Source organism: Sminthopsis crassicaudata, chromosome 2 (assembly GCF_048593235.1).
Source record: "Sminthopsis crassicaudata isolate SCR6 chromosome 2, ASM4859323v1, whole genome shotgun sequence".
Taxonomy (NCBI): Eukaryota; Metazoa; Chordata; class Mammalia; order Dasyuromorphia; family Dasyuridae; genus Sminthopsis; species Sminthopsis crassicaudata.
The window spans coordinates 261,113,522-261,131,851 of NC_133618.1; the positions used below are offsets into that span (position 1 = coordinate 261,113,522).

The following is an 18,330-nucleotide window of genomic DNA, read 5'->3' on the forward strand; positions in this document are numbered from 1 at the left end:
GCAGCTATTAAACTACTGGTCTTGGGTCACTGAGCTCCTCAAAATTAGTGAGCCTTAACAAAATGAATGTATTTAGTACAGAGTTACTCTTCATTTTCAAATGATAAACTTCAAGCATCCTACTAGTTGCAGTAGAGTAGATAATCTGAAAGAAATCATGAATATCCTTGTGTACATGGAATTAGAGAAAGAATACTATATGTCATAAAATTATGCTTTTGATTGAAAGTTTTAAAGACTCAGTACAAAAATGAAACCTTCCCCAAATCTCCAAATCTTCACAAGTTTTAGGTGTTGGGATCAAGAATAACTATGTACTAATACACAGTGCAATGGTATAAGAGTGTTATCACTGATTCATGTCATACAATACAAGGCTGAGTGCCCAGAGGCCACTTAAACTTATTTCACTCAAAGAGCATGGTTGAATCACTATGAAAGAAATGTTCAAATAGGGCCATAATCCACATAATTACAAGCCACTATTGACATGAAGCATGCATATGTGCACACATGCACACACATACATCATTGTGAATGAAGCCAAGGGATTTTTTTTTTTAAAGCTTCTGGAGCATTCCTTAGGCCATCTTGTTTCTACAATATGTGTTTTATTAGGCAATTAAAAAGGAGAAAATTCAGTCACTGTAAACATTTAATATATGTAGAAAGCAAAACATAACATCAGTCAACACATCTTTATAAGAATTTATTTATATATTTTGCTTTTATATTGCTTAGATTCCTACAAATATTCTTCTCCTCATAACCCCATTTCTTCCTGCAACCATCATTTAAATTTTAAAATTGGTGGAAAAAAGAAATAAAATGTTCTACATGTTGAAAATACAACTTCTATGTGATTCTAAATTTTTCTTATTCAATACATACTTTATGGCTCATGGTCATTCCATTTACTGCACTTGTTCCCCCCCTACCTCCCAATGGTCGTATATTCTATTTTAAATTTTATCCTGGATTTGTGACCCAGAACTTGATAGTTGCCAATTAACACCTTTTATGATCTTGTATATTATCAGACTTTTCTGTATGAATCTGGGACTTCTTCTTGATCAGTGCACAGCTTCAGCTCTTGTCTCCGTGGTTAAACTCAAGAAGGTAATTTCTTCCCTGTCCAATCCCTGGCTACCCATCAGCAAACCAGGATATTTCCCAGTTCTGATCACCTAGAAGAGCTACTCACTGTGATTTTTTCAAATGTCCTGATCAGAGAACTAAATCCAGTATATTCTAAATACATGTGAAGGAATTGTGGAGTAGATAAATTTTAATGGGTAATCTTGTCAAGGGCATGTCACACTTTGTTGAAAGAACATAATCTATAATTGAAGACAGTTTTCACTGGTATAGCAACAAAGATCTAGCCTGCATCCACAAGTGTATTGTCATCCATTTTTTTTTGTTTTTTGTTCATTTTTAATTTATTGTATTTGAAAAAACATAATAAGAGAAAAAGAAAAATAGAAAAGGAATACAAAACAAAATAAAGCAAGGCAAAAGAGAACATTGTCATGTGCCCAGCAGAACATCAGGGAAGATTCAAAACATAACAACAAATTACCAGATCAAGAAAGAAAGTGTATGTATATGTGTGTATGTGTGTGTGTGTGTGTGTGTGTGTGTGTGTGTGTGTGTGTGTGTATATATATATATATATATATATATATATATATATATATATATATATATATATATATATATATATATATATATATATATATATATATATATGTATTAGTAGAAGAAATAATATTCATGAATGTCCAGTTGTTCTTTACTTCTTTGTAGCTATTCTTTTGTTCTGTGCTGTGCATTTTATTTACTTTATTATTTTCCCCTTTTCATTCCCCTATCATCCCAAGCAAGCTATTGTTAAGATATATTTATGTATATGTAGATATATACACATATACACACATATACCGCATATACAAACATACATATCTTTCCTATTCCTGCTGACTTCCCTAATTTTCCTTGCTATTTCCTAAACATCCTTCACTCAAAGATCCTTCCCTTATCTTCTTCCCTCACCGTTGCTTCTCATCTGCCCATCCCTCTTCCTTTATTATTTTATAGATTTTGTAGGGTACTATACCCATCATGGTATATATATAGAATTACCTATTTAATCCATTCCTGATGTGAGTAAGTTTTCAGAACTCTGAGCCCTCCTCCCCCGCCTAATGCATCTGTATCTAATCATTCTCTGCAGCTCATTTGTATAATATTATCATTTTATCTTTAATCTGACAATATTTCTCTTGAGCTACCCTATTGTTGATGTGAATCTTAATAATATGGTATACATTTCCTATGTAAAAAAACCAAACAATTTGTCCATGTTGATTTCCTTCAAATTGATCTTTCATATTAACTTTTATATGTTAAATTTTCTATTAAGTTTGGGTTTAGTCAATAGAAAGTCCTGAAAATCTGCAAATTCATTGTATGTCCATTTTTTTCTCATTCAATTATAGATAATTTTGCTGGGTATGACTTTTTTGGCTGCAGGCTAGTTCTTTTGATTGTGAGTAAATAAGATTCCAGGACCTGTGTTCATTTATTGTAGCTGCCAAGTTCTGTACAATTCTAATGGTAGCTCCAGCATATTTGAATTTTTTTTTTTTGTTTCTTGAAAATTTTTTCCTTTGATTTGGGGGCTTCAAAATTCGGCAGTAATATTTTTATGTATTTTTCAGGTGGTGATTGATGGATGTTTTTCTATTAGTTCTTTCCCTTCATGTTCTATCACTCCAGGACAATTTTCTTAAACTATTTCTTGCATTATTTTGTCAAAGTTCTCTTTCTGGACACAACTTTCAGGCAGTCCAAATTATTCTTATATTTTATCTTCTTGATGTGTCCTATAGATTTGTTGTTGTTTTGATGAGGTGTTTCATATTCTGTTCTATTTTCTCATTCTTTATAAAGTATTTTTTAAATTGCTTCATCTTTCTGGCTTAACTGGCTTATCCTTGCTTAATTCTAATTTTCAAATAATCATTTTCATCTTTGAGACTGTATCTCCTTCCTAGTTGGTTAACTTTTTTTATATTATTGTATTTCTTGGATGATTTTAATGTTGTATTAGTTTATCCTCAATATCTCTCATTTGCTTTTTAAATTCTTTTTTGAATTCCTCTATAAATTCTTTCTAAACAGGGAACCATTTCATATCACTTTTTGGGATAGAACCTTTTTTATTTCAGTGTCTTCTTCTGAAGATGAACTTGGTCTTCCCTGTTTCCATAGTAAGTTTCTATGGTGGGGTTCTTTCTTCTTTGCTGATACATTTTTTTTTCCTTTTTAATGAGAAATATTAGTGTAAGCACCTCTAACCATGGGATAGGAGCTTCTTTACTCAAGCTTCCTTTCAGCTTTCCACTCTAACTAGGAACCCCAAACCAAGAACTCCACCCTCCTGCAAGTGCCCTCATCTAGTAGCATTACAGTCCCACTACTTCTGCACTCAGCAGGTGTATTGGTTTCTTCTTGCTGAGGGCCATGTCTCAGCAACAAAACTGGGCCTCACATTCCCAATCAATTGAGGTTAACTTTGACTTCCTGGATTCAAACACCAAATCCACAAACAATCTAGGAAGTGAAAGTCTCTGTGGTTCCTGGGGAGGTTCCAGCCACACCTAGCTAGCCCAAGGGGTCCCCACTTGGTGTTTCTGCAGAGTTAGCTAGAAGGTATTTGCACTACACATGCATATTCTGCCCTAAATCTTGATTTTTCACCAGTCTATGTTCACCCTGAGGCACAAATTTGTTCTATGTGTGAGGGAAATCTGGAGATGTTGGTAAAATTTACCAACATACTTTGCCATCTTCCAAGATTCCTCTCCTTATCATCCATTTTTTTAAAAAATTACAGACTCTAAATGTTTACAGGGTAATGTTGTGTATACTTGACAATATTTTAAATCCAGAAAATATCATCACTTAGCCATTAGATTGATTATCTAGAAATAAAATATGTACACCTTATCTTGGAAGAATAGAAACAAGAACACTACTATGTATCAGTCATATTCCAAGTACTTTATAATGTTACCTTATTTGGATACTCATAATAACAATTGGGTAGGTCCTGTTATTATCTCCATTTTACAATTGAAGAAATTGAAGTCAAATCAGTTGTTTAAGGTCACACAGTATCTGAGGTCTTTTTGACATTAGGACCTCTGCTCTATCCACTGTGGTACTACCTACCTGCCTACTGGCATTAAAAGACCATCACACTCTGATGTCCTAATGTTTAAATACTCCAACTCTGAGCAATGAATTAAGAGAAATAAGGATTTCAATTCATCAAGACACATTTGAGCTCCCCAGTTAACTGAGAATCAGAGAAACTATGTTAAAGACTAGAACATAACTCTGAAAGGTTATGCTTTATTCAGCAGGAATCTATCAATCCACAAGTATCTATGAAATATCTACTAACTGCCAAGTACCATGGTAGTCACTAAGGACACAATTATAATGAACAAAAGAAAACCTATTCTCAAGAAATATATTGTCTAAAAAGGAAACAGTCTATTAAAATATTGATATAGAAACACCACCTGTGATTTCTTGAATAGAGAGAATTTGAAGAAAAAGAAACTTCCAGTACCTTTGCAAGCTAAAACTTATTCTGAAATTTGGAGTTTTAAAATATTGCTCAGAGAACTTGAGGTCAAGTAACTTAGCTAATATCATACAATTAGTGAATGTCAAAAGTAGTCCTTGGAGCCCACACTTCTTTGCTTTGAAACTAGTTCTATATTCTTTATTCTATGTTGCTTCTGATACTTCTTTACTAGTAAATAAAAATAAATGTGAATAAATACTAGTACAACAGAGTTATGGAGGCAAGCGGGGCACTAGCAATTAATTAGTAGGCTCAAGGAAGGCTTTAAGTAGAAGTTAGCATGTAAGCTGAGACTTAAGGAAAGAGAAGGTACTGGCAAACAGTGAGTACATCCTGTGTCTAGGGGAACAAAACTGATGAAAAAACTAGTAATCTCTTTATATAAAACATATTAATAAGTGAGAAAAAGTAGGCATATGAGGGAAAATGATAGTGGAGAACACCTAAGTCAGAATCATTCACAGAAAAAATAAAGTGTCATTGCCATGTGGATATAAGGCAGATAAAAGTGAAAAGGAGAAATTGGATAAAGAGTCTAGAAAGTAGATCATAGCCCTGGTAAAGAGGTGTATTATTATAATGATAAATAAACTCAAATATCTAAACTTCTTCTGGAGATCCCCCTCTACCAAAATTGAAGTATCTGACAAATTTGTGACTTGTCTTATTGATAATTTAATCTTTCAAATAGCAGAAGAAATAACATAAGTAGCTGCTATTTGGATCCTGATTCTGAACAATATGGAGTGGCTGAAGTAGAGATGACAGATCCTTGAAAGAAATGGCAATGTCTTACTTTCCTATAATCATTTATGTGTTTCTCTTTTCATTTTGAGCAATAGGGTGGCAAAAGGCAATGTGCTGAATTTGGAACCATAATGTCCTGAATTCAAATTCTAACTATGCAAGTGACTATTTTTATAAGATTGGATAGATCTGTTTACTTCAATGAACTTCATAATCCTCATTTTGAAATGAAGAGGTTCAACTAAACAATTTCTAAAATACATTTTACTTTAACTCTATGGTGTAAAAAGCCTACTGTTTCTTGTCCCTTTAGATGAAGAAAATGTCAGAAAAAAAACTATTTTAAATAGCTTCTGAATCTACCTACAGAATAGAGAAGCATAAATAGTAGAGGAAAACTGGGCTTTAATCCTAGTATTTTAAGGGATATATTTTTTCCTTACTTTCTTCTCTTATTTATGTTTGATACTCTCCAACTGGCTTTATGCCATAGCTCACCCAATACTCAGAGTGCAGTTAAGTTTCTTTAGTTTGCTATTTTGCAAGTGTGCTGGTAAATAATTAGCAATTAACCCTGATGTTTGGGGAAATTATATACAAAACACATTTTTATGTTTAATCTACATTATTAAAATTTTCCCATCTCTTTTGCAAATCTAGATAATCAACCAAACAGTGAATAAAACCTAATTTAAAGATTTTGCTGATTTTCTAGGCATAAATCCTTAGACTAAATATTTAACAATCAGCTCTTGCCAGCCATTTTGAGCTGATTCTACCATGCAACTAGGATCCAATATCTTATCACCACATCTTCCACATATTCCAAAGGCAGTAAAACTTATTTGACAGGGGGGGAAATGGAGGAGGATTCTAAGAACCCAGGTCCAAATCACAGCTCTACCAATTATATGGACAAGTCATTCTTATAGTGCTAATGTCATTTAAATCCCAAGACAAAACAAAGTGACTATCAAAATGCTTTGCCCTTTGTCCATGCCTCAGGTTTTGTGGCACTACAGGAGTGTGATTGTACCTACCGAGCTAAGCATGAATAGAAACCCAAATTCCTTGTAGAAAGGATTGCTATGGAATAGTAATGAAAATGAAGGCTACTGTGAATGGCCTAAGGTGGACTCTTGGGCCTCTCTGCTCTGGTCTCATACTGATCTTTCCTTGGCAAAAACTCCCAAACAACAACCTGACAGTCTTTTGACAGAAATATCACCATTCTTTTTGTTTCCCCTTGCTATTTACCTCAACTTCTAAAATTCCTAGTTAGGGCCTTAGTATGACGGTTTTATCATTTAATAACCTATCATCTATCTATCTATGATAGATAGATAGATAGATAGATAGATAGATAGATAGATAAATAGAGATAGATGATAGATGATAGATAAATTGTACATAAAAATAGATATGCATGATAGATGATACACAGATGCTTTATAGGTGGTGTATTGATTAAATGATAAATAGATGACGAAGTTAGAAGATGGGAAGATAAATAGATGATAGACTGACAAATAATAAATAGATAAATAGATGGACATGGACATGGATCCAGTAACAACAATGTTTTTTGACACACATGTGTCTGTCTATTTGTGTCTAATGGTAACCATGTCTAGGATAGGAAGGGAGAGATAAGAAAAAATGGGGGGGGGAAGGAAGTTACATAATAACTTTGTTGTGAATTTAAAAGAAATAGCAGATTTTAAATGATAGATTTGAATTGTAATGTGCAATCATCTTCTTTTCTATTCTACCATGTTATGGAATGCTTGTTTTATTTCTTAACCTCAAAATAAAATACATTTTTTAAAAAGAGATAAATAGGTATCATTGTTGAAACAGGTCAAGTGAAACAAAGCACACTCTTGTGTATAACTAGTAAAAAAATGAGATTTGTATAGTTCCAAGTGTTGAAGCAAACCATAAGTAGATATTTCAAAAATGCGTCAAGAAGTGTTTGTCAAAATAGAATTTATTCCTGGAGCATCTTCCAAAATGCATGGAAAACATTTTAAATCTAGAGAGACTTTATTAGCAAGATCAATACACACACACACACACATACACACACACACACACTTGATAATTCTACATTATTAAATTAAAAAGCATCATCTCATAAGAATCACAACTATATATTATTCATAATATATGTGTATATATGTGTATATATTGTATATGTATATATATATGTATATGTATACACATACACAATTCATTCACATATATAGATAATTGTGTACATAAATTTTGCTTCTATAAATTATATACACACATTTTTTATGTTTCTAGGAATGCTTTTAGGTAAAATTATATACATATATGTATGTGTGTGTTTATAAATAAGTTTCCAGGCTCATATGCAAGAACAATCTGACCCATATGCCTCCAAAGTCATCCATGCCCTCTAAATTTCCAAGCTTTTAAAGGAGTTATCATACAATAAGCATGATTGATATACATGTGTTGATATGCTATGCATATTGTTATTTGGATATTGTTTCCTCTTTTAGAATGTGAGCTCACTGAGAACAGGGACTGTCATTTTTAAAAAGGGAAAAAAAAACATGTCTTATTTAAACCAGTAACTGACAAATAGTAAGAGTCAGCTAACTGCTTATTGATTGACTTACTAATGATCCTGCATTTATGGATAAAGTGAACAAAAGATGAAGATGGGAGTAGAAATCAAGATGTTCATTTCTTAAAGGGAATATATATTCTATTTTTATTTGGAAGAAGATTTTAAAAATTATTTTTATGTTTTTCATTTCTGAACCATTGGGAATGATTAATAAGAAGAAATCCACTAGTCTATTTCTAAAGATATTCTGAAATGTTTCATGGTTTCCTGTTTTCTCAGCATATATTAATCCTCACATCTTTCAATCTATTTTGTCCACCCTGTTTCATAAGTTTTCCCAAACTACAAATGCTGAGCTCTATAACTGGGAAATTTCCCTTATCATTAATGATTACTGTCTAATAAAAACTAAGAATCCTTAGTGACATTCATACTGGTATGCTGCAAGGTTGGGAAGGGATTCTGGAGTCTGAATTTTGTAACATCAATCTCTGTCCAAATATGGTCTTTGGAATTAGTCATAGCAAGAAAGTTGGATGATACTTTGACTCTGGTTGGTATGCCTTCATTGATTTCCTTTTTCTCTTGAGTGATCTGGCTCTGACACAATTTGACTATATTTTTGTTTTATGTTCCCTTCATTTTCAAATATAATTTACTCCATGCATAGTAACACAGAGCTGTTTATACCTTGGAAAAAATGTAGCAAAAAAGTAAATGTTCTATATCAGAATAAATGAATATATAGAGCAAATAATATATGAAATATTCTATTCCCGTTTAACATCACATCTTTACAAAGACAGGACAGATATATAATTTTTTCCTCTTTTCTTCATGTTCAGTCTTGGCCATTATAAGTACATTGCTAGTTAGAAACTATTTCATAGTGGATAACTATTACACGTCCCCCCAGGGGGCAATTGGCGTTAAGTGACTTGCCCAGTTTCACACAGCTAGAAAGTATTAAGTTTCTGAGACCAGCTAGTGCTCTATCTATTGCACCACTTTTCTGTCCCTATATAAGTGGTTTTAAGAAATATAAAACACAGCAAAACAGATAGATAATAAATTCGGGGTACTTAATATTCTCAAGAGACAGTAATAGTTGATTATAAAAAAGTTGATGTCATAGTAAAATATATGACTGCTAGATTCATTATAGACTTTAAAGGAAAATTAGAATAGATTGAGTATATTATCAAAATTTTCATCTTTATAGGGTTGAAGAAAGAAATATCCTGCTCTAAAATATCACTGTACCATTGACAATGGACTTTATTACCAACTAACATATTTTTATGCCTATGATTCTCCCATCCTTAAAATTCTCCCTTCACCTTATGTTTTCATGTTATTATTTTAATCTCATTTCTTTTTTATATCCATACTCCAAGGACAAGCTATTTACACTCCCTGTCTTCTTTTCCTCTTGTTTTTTTTCAACTTCTCAACACTTTGCATCTAGAATCTAAAGTCATCACTGAACTAAATAAAATTGTTCCCTCTAAAGTTACCATTGACTTATCAATTACTAAGTCTGAGACCTTTTCTAAAACTTCACCATTCTTTATGTGTCTGTTGCATAACATTGTTAACCATCCGATCTGTCCAGTTTATCTCTTTTTGACTGCTTCTTAGTTTTCTTTGCTGATTGGTTCACTCAACTAAAACTTATCACTCAACTTAAAATATCCCAAATCCATTGGATATGAGGAAAATTAGGATGGGTTCAAAATATTACAAACCTTTTGTAGTTTGCCACATGAAGGACAATTCAGCTTTTCCCTGAATGCTCTAAATGTTCTTTGGTACCAGAGATACTATAGCATTAATGTGGCATACCATTCATTTCTTATAGTTTTGTTTTCTACTTCTACTTTAAACTTACTCTTCTTCATAGGTTCAACAATCAATTTTGTTGAATTTACATAACTTTTATTACTTTAAAATTATGTAAAAGGACAAAACAAATACAATATATGGTTCAAATGCTGCTACAATGTTTTTATTAATTAGCTATAATTTGTTTATTCAGAAAGATATACAAAAATCTTATGCCAGTGGATTTATAACTATAATGATTGTGGCCTCCTGTTAGTATTGCCTTCTTGAAATTTGTCTGCATCCTTTGTATGAGTTGAAGTCAAATGACCCTGAAATTCTTTCCTCTGGACAGTTCAGCATGACTCAGTAACAAACAGCTACTATATCATTCTGTTTAAGCCTATATATAGAAAGCCTCTATCCCACCTCTTATCCTCTTTTTGACACATGCAGAATTCAATGGATAGCCTCTATTTTTGAAGAATTCTCCAAGAATTACAGAATTCATTTATTTCTCCTGTTGATAATAAAATTGTCAACCAGTTGTGTTTTAGGTTACAACAAAAGAAAATAAGATTTGAGGATGTAGAATAGAATAAGAAGTTAGAAATCACCTAGTCAAGGAAAATTTTTCAATTCAAAACTCCAAAATTGAATTAAATTTCAATTATTTCTTCATTTAAATGAAAAATATTCCAAAACAGACACAGAACCAAAAAAAATCCAAAATATTAATGATAGATGGTTTTGTGAGTAAAACATCTGTCTGTTCAAAATAGAAATATTTATAAATGAATTAAAATAATAATAGCTATTCTTAGAAGAAAGTTATCTTGGTTGTGATGTAAAACCTTTCGTTAACAGGAGGATTATTTTATAGTTTTCAGTCTTTGGCTGCCTGATGAAGTCTATGGAGAATTTCTCCTAATAATAATATTTTAAATAATTGAATTTAATTAGAAATTGGTGAAAATAAAATTTTACTTTATTTCCATACTTCCATCCAAAGTCATGGACTCCTCTGAAATCTATCCATAATTTCCTCAGAGATCTGTGGACTCCATGCAAAGAATCCTAGAGGGTAGGCCTAGAACTGATGTGCCTGTTCCTCAATCTAATCATTGCAGCCTTCATCTCCTGATTCCTCAGACTGTAGATAACTGGATTTAATAGAGGAGTGATAACAGAGAAAAACACTGAGAGAAATTTGTCCAACTCATAGCTACTAACTGGCCAAGCATATATTAAAATACTTGGCCCAAAAAAAAGAATCACCACTGTAATGTGAGCAGATAATGTGGACAGAGCCTTAGAAAGACCACTTGGGGAACGACGATGGACAGTGACCAAGATAACAATATAAGAGATAAGTAAAAGAACAAAGGAGATCAATGAGAGCAGCCCACTGTCAGCAATGACAAGAAGGTCTAGGATATAGGTATCAGTACAAGCAAGGCTCATCACCAGAGGAAGGTCACAAAAAACATCATCAATCACATTAGGACCACAGAAAGGCAAGGTTACAGCAAAGGCCATTTGGCTCATGGTGTGCACAAAACCAACAACCCATGAAAGCAAGACACTTCTTAATAAGATTCTCCAGTTCATGATAGTTGTATAGTGGAGGGGTTTACAAATTGCAACATAACGATCAACAGCCATGACTATGAGAAGAGCCATCTCACCACCCCCTAAGAGATGAACTAAAAATATCTGTGCCATGCAGCCCCATAAGGAGATGGTTTTTCTCTTCCTGAAGAAGTCTGTGATCATCTTGGGGACAGTAACAGTGGAAAGGGTCATGTCAAAAAAAGAAAGATTGGCAAGAAGAAAGTACATGGGGGTGGAATTCAAACGAGAGTCAAAGGTAACGATCAATATAATGAGACTGTTTCCAATCAAAATTGATGTATAGGCCAGGAAGAATATCACAAAGAAAAAAATTTCGAGTTCCCAAGAACTGGTGAGTCCTAACAAAATAAATTCATTTAATACAGAGTGATTCTTCAAATCCATCTAGTTGATTAAATGTCAATAATGCAGATCTCTGTAAAGATAAAAATCTAAATAAAGTCACAATTTTGGATGAATATTCTTGAATACATGATAATATGGAAAATATGCATATTAAAGAAAATATTAGAGGTTGAAATTTTTGAAACATCTCCAAACTGAATTAATTTAAGAAATTTTTAAAGGCAACATTAAAGAAATTAATTTAGCCTAAAAACAGAGAATTAAATTAAAATGCAATTTGAAGTCAAACCATGCTGTGATATCGTTGTGGATGAATAGAATAATCATAAATTATCTGCTCACTCTTCACTTCCAACTCACTCTCAGAACCAACATCCTACCCCCATTGGTCTATTGTACCTCCACAAAGGTGTTTTGTGTCTCCTTCTCCCCCCACCTTGAATGAGTATTGTCCTTCCTGTCTTCTCCTTTTTCATCTCTCACTTACGTTTTGTCTTCTCCTATTAGAATGTATGATCCTTGAGAGTATTTTCTTGGGGTTTTTTAAATCCCTAAGATTAAATACAATGCCTGAAACATAGTAAGCACCTTCAAAATACTCTATTATCAAATCCTGCTCCAAATACTTACCAGCAATGTTACTGTGGCCAAATCACTTAATTCAGCCTCAGTTTTCTCTTTAAAAATGGAAATAATCACTCTCTCTGTTATTATTTCCTTGCATTTTGTTTCTTTTTTCTCAGTTTTTCTTTTTCTTCCTTCTTGATCTGATTTTTCTTGCGCAACTGGATGGCTGTGTGAACACACATATTGGATCTGGTATGTATTTCAGCATATTTGGCATGTATTGGACTGCCTGCTGGGTGGGGGAAGGAATGGGAGGAAGAAGGGTAAATTTTGGGGCAAGGGGTTATGCAGGGATCAATGGTGGAAAAATTACCCATGCATATGCTTTGTGGATAAAAAGCTTTAATAAAAAAAATTAAAATGGAAATAATAATCCCTACCTCCCAGGATTTTCATGAAGATTAAATGAAGAAATATTGGTAAAACATTTCACAAACCTGACAGCATGTAAATTATAACTATGAGCTATCATTTTTAATATTTGTTCATTGGAGTTGTTCATCTTCTGTAAAAATGAGGGGGTGGCATGAAATAGCCTTGAATGTAGCATCTAGTTCCACCCCCATGATCCTAATTATTCTCTAAAGTTAACTGTTTTTTCAATTACATATTAAACCTAAACAGTTGTTCAGTAAAAATAACCAAACTAGTTTGAGACCTAGATTAGCAAATGTCTTAGACCAGTAGTTCTTAGCCTAGGAACTCAAGGCAATTGAGGTCCTAGATTATTGTTTCAGAACATTCATATAAATATAACAATCACCTTGATCTTCATTTTGCTCTGATGTGGGCTTTGAGAAATTTTATTTTTAATGTTCAGAAAGTATTTTCATACTTTAAAAGTTTGGGCATCTGTTTTTTTATATATTTTATAGGTATTTAGAATGGAGGTCTTCAACTATAAAGACTGCTGTGTAAATCAAGTTGATATGCAGAAAATAATGATTATAAATCCTAGTGATTATTGATTATCTAACTGGTATTCATTACGTTGTGTTTACTCTCTACAAATAGTATACCTATTTGTCTGTGCACATGTTTATGTTTTGTCTCAGAATCTCATCACTTAGAGTCCAAGAATCAAACTTAGCTTAGCAAAAAAAAGTGCAACAAATTTAATAAAATTCACAGAGGTGAATGTAGTAGTATAACTGATACAACTTTCTATTCAGATCTAGTTGCTATCAATAAAAAAGGCATATTTTTGTCTTGTTTATGATTTTATGTTGTTCCCAGCTTAGAATTGTACTTATATTAATTCACCAAGCACTTTTGCAAATTGTGTAAATAACAAAGCATTTCATCAAGAAATTAATAGATTAGGCTATGTTTTACTTCCACACCAACACCGTCCCCTTACATCCCATTATGCGGCAAATCCAAAATCTAACTTTTTCATGCACTTCTGACTTTGAATGGTAATTCTATTTGCAATTGGAAAGACTCATCTTCAGCGATCTCTATAAGCACATGAAAACATATCATGAAAAAAATCAAAAAATACAAAATCAAAAAGATGTTTATTGAACAATGTCCCAAAGTTAGCACTAAGCTACTTTAGTACCAATGTAATCTGGGTAGAGAGATGTGGCTAAAAATTGAAAAAAAAAATAAATATTCTATAGATACTATTACTCTGATCAATAGGAACTAACACATCAGGAATGAGATTGACTAGTATAGGAGAACTTGAAAAAAAAAGCAGGCAACTAAAAAGTTCAATAAACAGTATATTATCAGAATTAAATTATCTATATGACAATTTAAAAGATATAAATCATATTTAGTGAAACAACAAAAATTATCATTGGTTTTCTTCCTAATTACAGTTTTTTTGTATAATTTTGAATTAGAACTTGGCATGTGATATCCAATATTTTCAAAGAAAATCCTGTTTTCTCTTCTTTAACAACACTCAATACTTTCTTAGATTTCCATTTCTCTTTTGGAGTTTTCCTTTAAAATATTTTATGTATATTTTTGTTACTATGTGTTACTCTAAATGTTTAGCTGTCCCTTTTTCTATACATTTCCTTGAAAATTCTTAATTCTTCTATCTTCCAAATATTTCTTGAATCTATTTACTTTCATTCAGACTCTCATTGCCTCTTTCACTGAAACATATTTGCTGAATTGAAATGAATTTTACTATTTTAATAGAGATATAACTTCTTAAACTAATTCTAGTATTTCTTCTTAGGTAATAGGTTTGATGATTTGACTCCCTGGGTCAACACTCTCAAGTGACTTCCTATTGCAAAGAGAATAAAATGTTTTATATTCTGTGCATTAGTCTAACATAGTGTGATTTATTAATAGTCTCTGAAATGGTAGATTTGTTCTGTCATATTGACAATATTATCACCCAAATACATATATATATATATATGTTATATCTATATCCACCCACAATCTTTCCCCTTGGCTTTAATCCTAAATTTCTATCACCAGATTTATTGTCGCTACCTGAATTATTAGCCAGTCACATGAACCTTGAACTGTCCAAAGACATTCCCATAAATCAATTTCTATCACTTGTCTTCTGGTTTGATGTAGTGTTTTAAATCAAGTCAAAATAATCTTCCTAAATGATGGGTCTAGGAAGGTAATTCACTTGGTAATATTTTCTGATGTCTTTCTGTTGCAAATATAATGAAATGCAAAATTCAACATATGGTACTAAAGTTCATTCTTATATAAACCCCATTGTCTCTTTCCAGTGATAACCAATACTCTCTTGAATTCCCATTTCACTTTGAAATTTTCCTTTATAATGTTTAAAATTTTTTTTGGTCCTAAGTGTTGTCCTAAGGCTTACCTCATTACAAGTTAGAATGAGTTTAATAAATTGTTGCAGAACTGAAAGGCAATTTGTTTATTTGATCAGGAAAATTATGGATAACCTAATTAGATATTCCTATTTGATAATATCTGGGAATAGTCACTCAGGCCCTGGATGATAATGAATCACAGGAAAATTAACAAAGAATTAGAAAGGAGGGATTTCAGAAGCCATATAGTTCTATCTACTCATTTTAAAGATGAAGAAACTAAGGCACGGGAAAGTTAATTTATATTTATCCTTTAAAGTGAAAGAGTATATATTTACTGTTCATTTACCTATATATATACATATATATATATATATGTAGATAGATAGATAGATAGATAGATAGATAGATAGATAGATAGATAGATATCCATTATGTGGTTATTACATGAGTATCCCAATATATTAGTATTAGTCATCTAACCTACCAACTCCAGACAGACTTCAAGTAGCAGTCTCTTCAATGAGAAAGTCACTTTCAGATTATGACTCTCTTGATTATTTTCCTGTTACTCTAAGAGCAAAGTCTTATATAAGCTAACTCTCATGAAAAGAAGACAAGAAAAACCTTAATTTGATAACAATCATGAAGTTAGAAGAGCAAATCCCCATGGGAGTTATTAGAGAACCTTGCCAATTTTCTCTAGACTTCAAAAGGATTTTTCTTTTGTAATCAAAGGGAAAATTTCATCAAAATAGCAGTCATTAATCATCTGAACCTATTTATAATAGGTTAATTACATAGTAAAGGGCAACTTCTTATCTACTATTTAGAGCCCCAAACTGATGATATCAGCAAAAGTTATGCTCTACTCTCTTAGCTAATCTACTGTCAGTGTTTGATGAGAAACAACAAAATAAAGTGAATCTTTGGTCATCCAAGGCTAGTATGCAATTCCATACCCAGTCTTTTGATTCTGAATTTGTTCTCACATTTTAGAGAAAGGTGATTAATCTGGAGGAGGCTCCAGCTTTGCAAATTTCAAGCAGTCAGGAGATCTATCTAGGGAAACCTAGCATCTGGTAGTACAGGAGTCTAGTATTATGGAAGCCCAAGCATCCAAAAATCTAGTCCATTTTGGGCTTTCCAATCTGACCAATGAGAAGGAATCTCTGAGATCCAACTCAAGATAATTGATATAATAACTCATTATTTATAAAATCATATTTGGTAATTAACTTGGTGGGACCAATGATGTGTAGAAACTGCTAAATTTGAGATCTTTCTATTCAGAGAAGACATCTTTATAGGAGAAAAAACTATGTTCCCAACATATAAGGTGAAAATATTTGTGATTCTATTCTTTATCTTTTTTTGTTTGTTTTTGCTGAGGTAATTGGGTTAAAGTAACTTGCCCAGGGTCACACAGCTAGGAAGTGACAAGTGTCTGAGATGAGATGTGAACTGATGTCTTCCTAACTTCAAGACTGGTGCTCTATACACTGTGCCACCTACTGCTGCCTTATTTTATCATTTAATTAAATGCCTCTTTATAAAATCTAATTGTACTTAATTGTTTAAATGGAACTGGGTCATTAGTCAGTAATTTGTAAGTAATGCCACACTATGAATGAGAAGCATTAGAGAAAAATATCCAGGACATTCAGTCAAATTTACAAGAATAATAATCATTTTCTAATTGACAAATAGTCAAAGGATACAAATAGGCAGTTTTCAGAGAAAGAAATCTGAACTATCAATAGCCATACAAAAAAAAAAAAAAAAACTATTATGTTGCTGTTCAGTCATTTCAGTTGTACACCATTCTTTATGATCTCATGTGGGTTTGGGGGATTTTTCTGATAAAAAAGAAAACCAAATTACTAGTATCAAAAAAGAAAAGATAAACTTATCACCAAAATAAAAGAAATTTTAAAAATTATTAGGAAGTATTTTGTCCAATTATGTGCCAATAGATCTCATAATCTAAGAAAACCAATGAATATGTACAAAAATATATCCTAAAGCATTAAAAATAAGAGAAATGCAAAATAAAACAACTCTGGGGTACTACCTTATATTCATCAGATTGTCTAAGATGATAGACAAGGAAAATGTCAAAAGCTGGAGGTGACTGATAAAAGAATTTGTTTTCTATAACTCTACATAATTGAAATTCTTTTAACCTTCTTAATTAGTAGGAAGAACTAGAAGAGAAAGAGAGAAAATTTAGGACTGAAAATAAAATAAAATTTAATTTTACAAAAGTGAAACATAACCCAAACTTTCCAAGTTACTTATAAAACCAAAAGTGGAAGATATAACCAGCCTGGCTCTGAGATAATGAGCCATATGTTACATGTCACAGTTATTTTATTGATAATTTAATCTTTCAAGATAAAAGAGTAAAGAAATGACATACATGCTCAATACATGTATAGAATTTTATCTTACCCTGCAGAAAAATAGAAGGGAGATTGAATATGGGAAAGGAGAAGGGTGATAAAAGAGAAGGCATATTGGGAGAGGGAGTGGTCAATAGCAAAACACTTTTGAGGAGAGACAGAGTGAAAGGAAAGAAAAAATAAGTGAGTGAAAAATACAATTAGCAATAGTAATTATAAAAAAAAATTGAAGCAAGTCTTTCTGAAGTAATATTATTATTCTCTGGGAAATGATGAGCAGGATGCTCTCAGGAAAAAAAAAAACAAACTTGTCAAGTCCTCCATGAACAAAATGAAATATACTGTATGCAATGTAATGGCAATGTTCTGAGATGACTAGTTGTAAATGACTGTTTATGTTCAGTAGTACAATCATCCATAACTCTGTTGGACTTAAGATGGAAAATCTTATCCATATCCAGAGGAGGAACTGATAGTTTCTGAATACTGAAGGATTCTCTCTTCCTCTCTCTTTCTTTTTTAATTAAATTTTCTTGAGAGTTTTTATTTTCATTAGAGTGGAAGAGCAATGTTTCCTTCCACACTTGAATTTCTTGGAAATGTTTTGTGTAATTTCACATGTGGTTTCTTAATTGCGAGTGGGGCTAAAAGACAGAACCTAGAAATCAAAAATTTTTAGAGCAAATGCAACAAAACTGTTTTAATGTTTAA

The 18,330-nt window shown here is 32.1% G+C and overlaps 1 protein-coding gene across 1 annotated transcript; it reads right to left on the reverse strand.

The window, feature by feature from the left end:
* Positions 1-10,913: 10,913 nt before the first annotated feature.
* On the reverse strand, positions 10,914-17,907 carry LOC141553426 (olfactory receptor 4K13-like). Its single transcript, XM_074285091.1, has 2 exons — positions 17,897-17,907; positions 10,914-11,868 (listed from the first exon to the last, which is right to left on the reverse strand). Exon 2 carries the CDS (start codon positions 11,853-11,855, stop codon positions 10,914-10,916), a length of 942 nt encoding a protein of 313 aa, XP_074141192.1. The 5' UTR covers positions 11,856-11,868; positions 17,897-17,907.
* Positions 17,908-18,330: the final 423 nt, after the last annotated feature.